Source organism: Amphiprion ocellaris, chromosome 22 (assembly GCF_022539595.1).
Source record: "Amphiprion ocellaris isolate individual 3 ecotype Okinawa chromosome 22, ASM2253959v1, whole genome shotgun sequence".
Taxonomy (NCBI): Eukaryota; Metazoa; Chordata; class Actinopteri; family Pomacentridae; genus Amphiprion; species Amphiprion ocellaris.
Window position 1 is genome coordinate 6,053,760 of NC_072787.1, and position 12,016 is coordinate 6,065,775.

A 12,016-nucleotide genomic window follows, 5' to 3' on the forward strand; every position below is an offset into this window, starting at 1 on the left:
GTTGATGAATGTAAGTCTGTTTGAGTGCAGCTGTGTGTTCAGTGCTGTCTGCATCTGTCTTGAATCATAAGAGGCTTTAACTTTTATCATGTGTATAGAAGGAGCGCTACTACTAGTAGAATAACTGATGCAGACTTAAAGTTAAATTTTTTACATATTTTGGTATTTTCTGACATCACAAGATACTAGTGAGTAATCACATTCATTTTATACCAGTACACACTGTGACAATGACTATTAATAGTAACTATGATTCACTATCAATATATTCTAGAACACCTTTTATATTCCCAAGGACTTGCCTTAGTTCATACACTCAAAGTAATAAAATACCCCTCATGTGTCCTTAGAGCAGCAGAGAACTTCTCAACAAGCCAGAATAAAGATTTCTAATATTGCTTTGTCTTAAAAGTATTTAATGTATAATGCTGAATAATTCACTCCAATAAGAAACAATTTATTGCAAGAAATTTTAGTCTACCCAAGAAATATGAATATACACACGCGGACAAAATTGTTGGTACCCCTCAGTTAATGAAAGAAAAACCCACAATGGTCACAGAAATAATTTGAATCTGACAAAAGTAATAATAAGTAAAAATTTTATGAAAATTAACCAATGAAAATCTGACATTGATTTTGAACCGTGGTTCAACAGAATTATTTAAAAAAATATACTCATGAAACAGACCTGGACAAAAATGATGGTACCCCTAGAAAAGACTGAAAATGATGTGACCATAGTTACATGTTCAATCAAGGTGTGTCCTCTAATTAGCATCACAGGTGTCTACAAACTTGTAATCAGTCAGTTGGCCTATTTATAGGGTTACAAGTAGTCACTGTGCTGTTTGGTGACATGGTGTGTACCACACTAAACATGGACCAGAGGAAGCGAAGGAGAGAGTTGTCTCAGGAGATTAGAAAGAAAATTATAGACCAGCATGTTAAAGGTAAAGGCTAGAAGACCATCTCCAAGCAGCTTGATGTTCCTGTGACTACAGTTGCACATATTATTCAGAAATTTAAGATCCATGGGACTGTAGCCAACCTCCCTTGATGTGGCCGCAGGAGGAAAACTGATGACAAATGGAAGAGATGGATAATAGGAATGGTAAGAAAAGAGCCCAGAACAACCTGTAAAGACATTAAAGGTGAACTCCAAGGTACATCAGTGTCAGATCGCACCATCCGTCGTTTGAGCCAAAGCGGACTTCATGGGAGACGACCAAGGAGGACACCATTGTTGAAAACAAATCATAAAAAAGCCAGACAGGAATTTACCAAACTGCATGTTGACAAGCCACAAAGCTTCTGGAATAATGTCCTATGGACAGACGAGACAAAACTGGAACTTTTTGGCATATCAGCTCTATGTTCACAGATGCAAAAATGAAGCATATGAAGAAAAGAACACTGTCCCTACTGTGGAACATGGAGGAGGTTCTGTTATGTTCTGGGGCTGCTTTGCTGCATCTGGTACAGGGTGTCTGGAATCTGTGCAGGTACAATGAAATCTCATGACTATCAAGGTATTCTAGAGAGAAATGTGCTGCCCAGTGTCAGAAAGCTTGGTCTCAGTCGCAGGTCATGGGTCTTGCAACAGGATAATGAGCCAAAACACAGCTAAAAACAGCCAAGAATGGTTAAGAGGAAAACATTGGACTATTCTGAAGTGGCCTTCAATGATCCCTGATCTAAATCCTATTGAACATCTGTGGAAGGAGCTGAAACACGCCATCTGGAGAAGGAACCCTTCAAACCTGAGACAACTGGAGCAGTTTGCTCATGAGGAGTGGACCAGAATACCTGCTGAGAGGTGCAGAAGTCTCACTGACAGTTACACAAATCGTTTGATTGCAGTGATTGTTTCAAAAGGCTGTGCAACAAAATATTAAGTTAAGGGTACCATCATTTTTGTCCAGGCCTGTTTCATGAGTTTAAAAAAAAAAAAAAAATTCTGTTAAACCACAGTTCAAAAGCAATGTCTGATTTTCATTGGTTAATTTTCATAGAATTTTTATTTATTATTACTTTTGTCAGAATGAAATTATTTCTGTGACTATTGTGTGTTTTTCTTTCATTAACCGAGGGGTACCAACAATTTTGTCATGTGTGTATCCATTGCTGACAATCATCTAGGAATAAAGCTTTGAATTGGATGATGGCAAACAATCTTTTGTATATTTAAAAACTATACAAGAATCTGTGGAATATCAGTACTTTTCTTACAAAATGATGCACTACAGATAGCGACTTAGTACATCTGTATCAGTATTTCTGCTTATGAAAAAAATCTAGTTTAAATATACAAAAATAAAATAAAAAACAAATCAAATCAAAAACCACACCAAAAAAAATCAACATGACCATTGTTTCTTACTTAGATTTATGCATAAAATCTGCTTGTTTAGGGAGAGTAAAAATAGAAATATTTCTTGGTATAGGGGACCTTTGTTGCCATGGTTAGAGGACTAAACATTAGGTTAAGATAAAGGAAAAACTGAGGTAATTGTTTTGTAAAACCAACAGACTGTCAGTAAGTAATAGGAAATAAACAGCAGTCTCCCTTGTTAAAGTCTAGTGTTTTTGATCCATCCATCCACCCCAGCCTCCTCCCTGCAGACTCCATAAAATATATCAACTCACTTCTTCCTGCGTTACTGTCGTAATTTCTATGGCCAGAGGAGTTTTACCCCCTTGAACCCAATCATGGGCTGTTTTCAGGCATTTGCTGAAGTCACTCATGCTGAGATTTCTCTTGGGAGGTCAGTCGTTCCAGTCTGTAATGTTCATTGCAATGGCAGTTTTATTCCAGGTATTTTCTTCCAGAAAAAAAAAAAGCAGAACTCTGTCCGCTAGATTACATAAAAATTGTGATTGTCATTTTTGAGCTCGGGCTGCACAGTGGGGTAGTGGTTAGCACTTTCGCCTTGCAGCGAGAAGATCCCTGGTTCGCGTCCCGGCTTTCCCGGGATCTTTCTGCATGGAGTTTGCATGTTCTCCCTGTGCATGCGTGGGTTCTCTCCGGGTACTCCGGCTTCCTCCCACAGTCCAAAAACATGCTGAGGTTAATTGGTCATTCTAAATTGCCCGTAGGTGTGAATGTGTGAGTGATTGTCTCTGTATGTAGCCCTGTGACAGACTGGTGACCTGTCTAGGGTGTCCCCTGCCTTCGCCTGAGTCAGCTGGGATAGGCTCCAGCCCCCCCCCCCCATGACCCTAGTGAGGAATAAGCGGTGTATAGATAATGGATGGATTTTTGAGCTCCTCCTGAAGTACAAGACAATGTCCTGATCACTCTGAACAAGTTTTCTAGTTGTAGCCTTCTAATTCATTTCCTCTTACTAACAAAGAGCAAAAATGCAGGTTTTAAATGCCTGGTGGTAATGCAGAATTCAGTGAAGCATGTAGTTACAAAAGTCTTTTTGAAGTATGGAGCAATTTGAAAAGAGATCTGTCTCACATTCTGTGCTTCCCACGCTTTATCATCACTCTTTGATACAAAAAAACAATTGTGGCATGACACCATCTGTATAAGACTGATCAGTAACCTTTAGTTACTGATCAGTCCACAGGTATCAGTGACAGGTGTTCCTGAGCTACAGACGACGAAAACAACCCGGACCGAGGCCGCTGTTAGCAGCCGGAGCTAAGCTACATTAGCATGTTAGCTAGCAGCAGCCGTTAGTCCCGTTGATGCTACCGTTCGATTTGTGGTCAGTCAATGGCAGCTGGGAGGCTTCTCACCGGAAATGCTCCTCACACCGAGGAAGATGGGAGGTTTTCACCTCGGGTAGCTTCACTAACAGTTGGACAAGTTTTTTTTTGTTTAGTTTAGTTTTTGTTTTTGTTTTTTTAAAATAAAACAAAAACGTTTTTTCTCGCTAATTAAAGTTTTCGGCGTTGAACACCGTATAAAAGGCGAATTACACCGGATAACGAAAAGGTCAGATGAAGATAATCTTGAGCCTAACGGTAGATATTTCTAGCGAACAACATGGATATTCACTTAAAGCTTTAAATCTAAAGTTTTAACCACTTATGTGTATCTAAACTGCCTGTTTTAACTCGTTTTAAATAAGAAAAATCACTTTAAATGAGCCGTTAGCTTGCCAAGTGCAGAGCCGGCAATATAAGTTTGTGTCAGTTGAGGTGAAGTTAATGACAATTAAATGCATTGCCCTCCACACAGTTTCCCTTTAATTAATTATAAGTTTTGTTCTTTTATCTGATAACTTTTTATTATGTCTTTATGAAGGATTTAAACAGTGCTCAAAACTGAGTAAACAATGATACTGATGGTTAACTTTGGGATTTGTATGGGATGTTCAGCTGCTGATTTCTTGAGTTTGGTAAAGTTGGAAAGATATTCACAGATTCGGACTTCAGGCATCAATAACAATAATAATGAGATATACGTTGTAAAAACATAAACGATGCCTTTTTCAAATCGTTGTAAGCTAGGCAATGTGCTACAAGGCTAGTTTTATCAAAAGTCGCTGTCTTTCCAGCTGCAGAAATAACACTGGTGTTTATGAGCAGCTGGCTGTGAAACGAGTGAACAGGGACCGTCTGCAAATAGCAAAACCGCTGCAAAAGCGAAGAGAGACACGACACAAATATTCAATAACTGCATATATATTATAATAATTAAACATCAGATCCAAATGAATGCATCTTTTCATGCGTATCTGATAATAATTGTGTATTCACCTTCACTTGTTTTTTCCTATAGAAAGAGTTATTGGTGGGTAGGTGAAAGTTTATTTTCAGGTCCTTCGAAGAAACTGCTGAGATGTCTAGTTATGTTGTCTTTTACAGTTCTAATTAAGGTTAATTAAGCCCCATTAGATCAGGTAACTACGGTAATATTCTTTCCTTTTCTAGGATTAACTTTGAATGAACTTGAATAACCTTTATTTTATATGATACTAGTACATGGAAGAAATGACTCCTATCTGCATTTTATGTTTTTGTCTCATTATGACCATGTATCGTTCTCAGAAAATTACCTTTGAATTTGGAAAAAGCTCCCGCACAGCGCAACGGGACAGAATTGATTAGAAATGTAATTAGAATAAAAACTGCAAAGGCATTTGAAAATTCAACTTAATAATGGAAATAGTCTTTGTAATAGTGTTTTTGGCATATGATCAGTTCTGGCAGCAGTCTATTATAATTGGGTTATATTTTGAACTTTTCATCACAATTTCAGCTGTTTTGACACCATTTAAATAGCTATTTTGTATGTTTAAGTGTAAATTATAGTATGCTGTATCACACTGACCAAAAATCACAAGATATGGTTAGTCTTTGGTTTTTATCTTCAATAGAATTTAACTTTGAATCTGTTTGTCAAACTTTCACTATTCTGTTGTTCCGTCCCGCTTATAGAATATCTTGTCACCATAGCAACGAAATCTCTCTGTCTCAAGTTTGTTATAATATTGTTCTGTGCTGTAAAGTTATTAATACAGATGATGATGTGTAGCATGTGGCATTTCAAATTTTTTCGTAATGAGGAAAAATCCTATCAAATTCTGCCCTGTCAAGTTGTTAGGACTTTTGGCTCAGACCCCATGCATTTCATTGTGGGGCATGTACATTAAACGAGTGATAACACATATTAAGCTGTGAGTCTGCAAGGGCTATCATATCAAAATGCAAACTAGAGACATATAGCAAGTTAAAAATACCAAAAATAATTGGTCACCTCGGGTGGTACCGATACGTGAAATTTTGGGTCCTGGCCCAAGGACTATAAGGGAAATTTGGGTTTTATATTATATTGTAGGATCTTAAATATAATATTTAAGCTTGTAATGTGAATTAGTTGTTTTTTTTATATTAGATTGTAAGGTCTTAACCATAATATTTAAAATTATTTGACAGATTTGTATTTCAAATATTGTATCATAGGGTCTTAACCATAATATTTAAACTTGTAAGGTAAATTTGTGATTTTATATAATATATTGAGGGATGTTAACCATAATTTTTAAACTTGTAACTTACAAGTTTTAATATTATGGTTAAGACCCTGCAATATAGCGTAAAGAACACAAATATATCTTAAGTTAAATAAAAAATCTGTCAGATTTTATAATATAAAAATACAACCAACAATTCCTCAAAAAAATTTTCAGGTGACATGCAGACTGTGTTTACACAGAGAAGACAGGAGATGACAAAAGAGAGTGACAGCAAAATAAAACACATCAGGTCAATAACATCAATGCAGCATGGCTCACAAACAGCATGAAGTGGAGCGATTTTAATTGTAATTTATGTCAAAACTGTGTCATACTGCACAGAAGACATTTGTGAGTTCGCTTTGCTTCTAGTCATTGTGCTATTTCCATAGATGTACAGGATTTTATGTTGCACTGAAAAATAAGCCCACAGTGAGGAAAAATGTGACTGGAGCAAAAATTGTCCAGACAGTGCTTCTGCTTCAGAGGGTGAACCATATTTGCTCAGATGTGTATCACCTATCGTCACCTTTAGCAACCTTTTTCTTTTATCATTTTGCCTTCCAGATGTTCTACAGCAACATGTCACATGAGGAGAATGTTCTTGCTGAGCAGAATCTCTGCAACCAGGAGAGGAACTCCAGTCTGGACCAGGAGGACCCAGAGACTCCACAGATGAAAAAGGAGCAGGAGGAACTCTGCACCAGACAGGAGGGAGAGCAGCTTATACTGGTTCAGTGCAAATCCAAATGTGAAGAAATATCCAGAGAAATATCTGGAGTTTCTGATGAACCACTCAACCAGTTGGATGCAGAGATGGATTATGAGCGCAGGCTGCTGGATACCCTCTGCAGTATGCGAGAAATGTTACAGAGAATTGGTATGTAAAACTATGATTGTCTTAATGAACTAACAAAGAAATGTGACAAATATAAGATCTGAATTCGAGCTTTGAGTTGCATTTATTTTCAGACAGAAATTCCGCTGCTGCATCTTAACTCATTGACATTTACTTGAACTGCTATGTTTTTGTTATTTTTCTTTAGATTCATGCCAGACCTGTGCTATTCTGCACAGATGTCATTTCGGAAGTCTCTCTATTTTCAGACATGGTTGTCCTGTTTCCACAGAGGTGCAAGACTTTATATTGCTGTTCAGGATGATCCCACTGTGAGGAAAAATGTGATGGCTGCCCAGACAGGGCTTGGGGGTCAGAGGATTAAATGTCTTTTCTGAGATGTATGTTTCCTTTTCATCATGTTAGTAACTTCTTTCATGTGCTCCATTGTCCCTCCAGACCTCCCACAGCAACATGTCTGTGAAGAGGGAAAGGGTCTCACTAATGGACAGCTCTGTAACCAGGAGAACAACTTTAGTCAGGACCATGAGGACCCAGAGACTCCACAGATTAATGAGGAACAGGAGAAACTCTGCACCAGTCAGCAGGGAAAGCAGATTGTACTGAATCAAGCGACTGATACCTTTCTACTGACTTCAACTGATAAGGACAATGACCACAGTGAAGTAGAACCAAACAGCGAGCAGCTCGTCTCTTACACTTTAGCAGTAGGTGAGAGCCCACATCAGGACGGAAGTAAACATGTAGACCCAGAGTCAACTAGAAATGCTGCGCTGAAGCCAAAGAAGAGTCACAAGAGAAAGAGCAGTCACAGTAACAATGTGGACAAATCTTCATTGTCAGGAGTTCACAATGATACTGATGCAGGTAGAAAGTCTGTAAAATGTGATGTTTGTGGAAACACCTTTATGAATAAGTGCCAACTCAAGAGGCATCACCAAATCCACAAAGGTGTAAAACCACATTCTTGCAATACATGCGGAAAAAGTTTTAGTTTCCGGTATGATCTGAAAGTCCATATGAGAACTCACACAGGTGAGAGGCCATATTCTTGTGAAACATGTGGGAAAAGTTTCTGTGATAATAGTAATCTGATTGCCCACATGAGAACTCACACAGGTGAGAGGCCGTATTCTTGTGAAACATGTGGGAAAAGTTTCAGTCAAAATAGTAGTCTGACTGCCCACACAAGAACTCACACAGGTGAGAAGCCGTATTCTTGTGAAACATGTGGGAAAAGTTTCAGTCAAAATAGTAATCTGACTGCCCACATGAGAACTCACACGGGTGAGAGGCTGTATACTTGTGAAACATGTGGGGAAAGTTTCAATACAAGTAGGCATCTGACTGCCCACCTGAGAACTCACACAGGTGAGAGGCTGTATTCTTGTAAAACATGTGGGAAAAGTTTCAGTCAAAATATTAATCTGACTGCCCACACAAGAACTCACACAGGTGAGAAGCCGTATTCTTGTAAAACATGTGGGAAAAGTTTCAGTCAAAATAGTAATCTGACTACCCACATGAGAACTCACACAGGTGAGAGGCTGTATACTTGTGAAACATGTGGGAAAAGTTTCAGTCAAAATCATAGTCTGACTGTCCACCTGAAAACACACTCAGGGGAGAAGCGTAGTCCTGGAACATCAGTGAGAACAAAGCTTGAAACAACACAAATTCATTCACATCGTTCAGAGTAAAAGTAAGTCTTGTGGATTTAAAGTGCCTTGAACTCGTTTTGGTGATTCTTTTTCTTCGTCCCCATACATTTGTGTTATTCTTTAACCTAGCTGTGGACACATAAGATGTTTTTGTCTATAAATATTAATGCTCGTCACGCAGGTCGTTTCCATTTTCAGATGTTACGGCCTGTAATGAACCGAGGTCCAATGTGTATTAGTGAGTTTCTTACTTGTCGAGGGATCAAACTGAATTTGAAAAGCACTGAATGTCAATCCTTTATCTCTGCATGATTTTTTAACATTTGATTTTAGGATTTCATTTCTGTCATATTTTTATGTTAAACAGGAGTGTTATGTGTGCTACAGCTTCAGTCTCATGTCTAATTGATGCACCTTTGTGTCGCAGTGTTTTTATTTCACTTCAGGCCTTCAGCTGAGTGTTGTAGTTACTGAGAGTCCGTAGACAAGCACTGTTTCAGCACGAAGCACTTGAACTGTATTTGAGAACTTGAACTTGATTGTTTTGTTTGGAATATGAAGTTTTAAATGTAAAGCAGTTGTCGTGAAGAAAGAGCAGGCATGTTTGTGGCACGTTTCTTTGTACAGTTGTACATAATATTGAACAAATATTAAAAAAGTGCCTTTGACGTTAAAGTGTTTTGTGTTTCTATGTGTTGATTCATTTCAGCGTTTCCTCACCACACCGCTGCATTTATACATTTGTAAACAGGAACAGAACTGAATGTCCTCTCTGATAAAACCTGTTGCATGTGACTTTCACTCCTTTATTGTGGTTCCTTGTTGTAACCAGCAGATGGCAGATGAGTCACATTATTCCTCTGATGACTCCATTATGAGGCTGCAGCACTTGTTTACAGTGAGGATGATTTGATTCTTGGAAGGCTGCAGGCCTATGGGCCGAAGAATACTAATGAAATCCACTATATTAGACGGACAAACTGATGCTCAGTAGACTCATTCAATCATACTGTACTCAATTAAAGACTGCTTGACCTTTAATATTAATCACATTAATCTGTTGAGTTTCCACATGCAGAATAAAGAAAGACCCCATTAAAAGTTAAGGAGTTGAGGAGAAGAAAGGCGATCTGTAAAACGATGTACATCTCTGACCAAATGCTGCTTAATTAAATATAATATATAATATATAATAATATATAATATTGTTCAGACAGTGTTTGACTTTAACGGCTGAAATTGAAGATAGGAAGCTCAAGAGTTTTGTCAACTTTTGGTCAGATTGAATTATTTCTTCTGGCTTGTCTAAACATTCAGCAGGATGTTAGGTCACAGAAATGTTAGAGGAAAAAATAGTGGAACCATTTTCATTTGTACAACATGTAGACCTCATTATACAGTGAGTTTCCTATTTTTGAAATAATATAGTAATAAATAATACAATAATATGTAATAGTTCCACCATTAGGCAGTGCTTATGCTAAATGAGAAGGTACTCAGGATGTTTTGCTCTAAAAAAAAAACAACAACTGATGGCCACAAAATGTGTTTAAAAATTTCCAGAGTGACTTCTCTGGTAGGGAAAATATCCTTAAATTTGTTAAACACTAAAAAACGAAATTACCTTTTTAAAAAAAAAAATAAACAAATAAATCAGCACAGACAAGGTCAATTTGATTATTTCTGAAATAAATAAATGAAAATACAATTATAAAAGAATTAAAAAGTTTTAAAATCAAATAATAGTATAGATAAATAAAATAAAAAATAATATAAAATGAAAGGTTACTAATAATAAAGTAAATATTTGTAGGTAGATATAATACATTTAAATATTGATAATAATAAATAAAAATAAAATATTACTAGAAAAGTAATTTAAAAATAAAACAATAAAAAACGTATTTACTTCTTTGCTTTGCTTTGTGTTGTTGTGACATGCAACTACACAGGTTTCAGAGGATGTCTTCTTTTTTGTTAATGTGTCTAACTACTTCTCCAAGATTGCATATTCTGAATCAATGGCATGCTGAAGAGAGGTAGCATTAAAATGTCAATCTATAATAGTTCCTAAGGTATTGTCATGAAAACACTGCCTCAAATTTCAGTGTGAAAAAAATATGCTGAGAGTGGATCAATGGACAATTAACACCTGACTGCTCCTGCAGAAGAAAGCAAAGCATTAGAAGAACATCTTACAGGTTTGTTGAACATGCTGACAGACTGAGGGAACGTGTATAGCACCTTTAAAAAGTATCATTGCAGTTAGGGTCATTGTAACTTGGGAAGCCAGTGACCCATACATGCCACACCCTGGGGCAGAGGTGTCAAACATATGGCCTGTGGGCCAAAACCGGCCCGCCAAGGGTCCAATCTGGCATGCGGACAACTTTGCAAAGTGTGAAAATTATGGAGAAGACATCAACTGCAAATTATACATTTTCAAAACTGTATCTTAAAATAGGGCTGCACAGTGGCGTAGTGGTTAGCACTTTCGCCTTGCAGCGAGAAGATCCCTGGTTCGCGTCCCGGCTTTCCCGGGATCTTTCTGCATGGAGTTTCCATGTTCTCCCTGTGCATGCGTGGGTTTTCTCCGGGTACTCCGGCTTCCTCCCACAGTCCAAAAATATGCTGAGGTTAATTGATTATTCTAAATTGCCCGTAGGTGTGAATGTGAGAGTGATTGTTTGTCTCTGTATGTAGCCCTGCGACAGACTGGTGACCTGTCTAGGGTGTCCCCTGCCTTCACCTGAGTCAGCTGGGATAGACTCCAGCCCCCACCCCCCACCCCCCACCCCCCCCACCCCCCACGACCCTAGTGAGGATTAAGCGGTGTATAGATAATGGATGGATGCATGGTATTTTAAAATAATTTCTAGACCTTTACAAATGTGACGACCCTCCACTTGGACACCAGGTGTGCCTGTTCAGAAGCTGAGGGTCGTCAGCTGATTGAGCCACACCTGGGATCAAGTGGCTCACACTGCATCGAATCTCCTTCACTTCCAGTGTGTCTCTCTCTGACAGGAGCTGTTTCCTTCTGGAGCTCCAGAAGCCGGGTTTTGGTTTGGTTTGGTTTATAGTCTTTCGTGCACCTTGTTGGCTTGGTTCTGCATTACAATAAAACTTTTTTTTAGTCACCACCCTGTTGTTGTCTCCCTGTTTTGTTGCAGCTTCAGAGCCGAGTTGTAACACAAATTGTTTTGATCATAAAGTAAAATACGACATTGTTCAGTTCTAGATGCCTGTGATTAAATGTTTTGTGCTTTTGTAGATACACTGTGATCTGTAAGTTGTAATACACATGTGTAAATGATAAACTGAGGCATAATATTGTTGAAAGTGAACTTATTTTTTTAAAGAAATTTCAGGTTGTTCAGAATGTTTTGTAAAAAGATACTTAAATGTGAACATTTTCAGAATGTACTGTTTTGCACTAAAACAAAGGGGAAAATTAAGAGTTGTGGTTATTTATAGGTTAGTATGCTGTGATTTTTCTGGTCCAGCCCACCTGAGATCAA

General features: G+C 37.9%; 1 protein-coding gene across 1 annotated transcript; it reads left to right on the forward strand.

The window, feature by feature from the left end:
- Nucleotides 1-7,064: 7,064 nt before the first annotated feature.
- Nucleotides 7,065-9,134, forward strand: LOC111565342 (zinc finger protein OZF-like). The gene has a single exon (XM_023265384.2). The coding sequence runs from the start codon at nucleotides 7,233-7,235 to the stop codon at nucleotides 8,532-8,534; it is 1,302 nt and encodes a 433-aa protein (XP_023121152.2). The 5' UTR covers nucleotides 7,065-7,232; the 3' UTR covers nucleotides 8,535-9,134.
- Nucleotides 9,135-12,016: the final 2,882 nt, after the last annotated feature.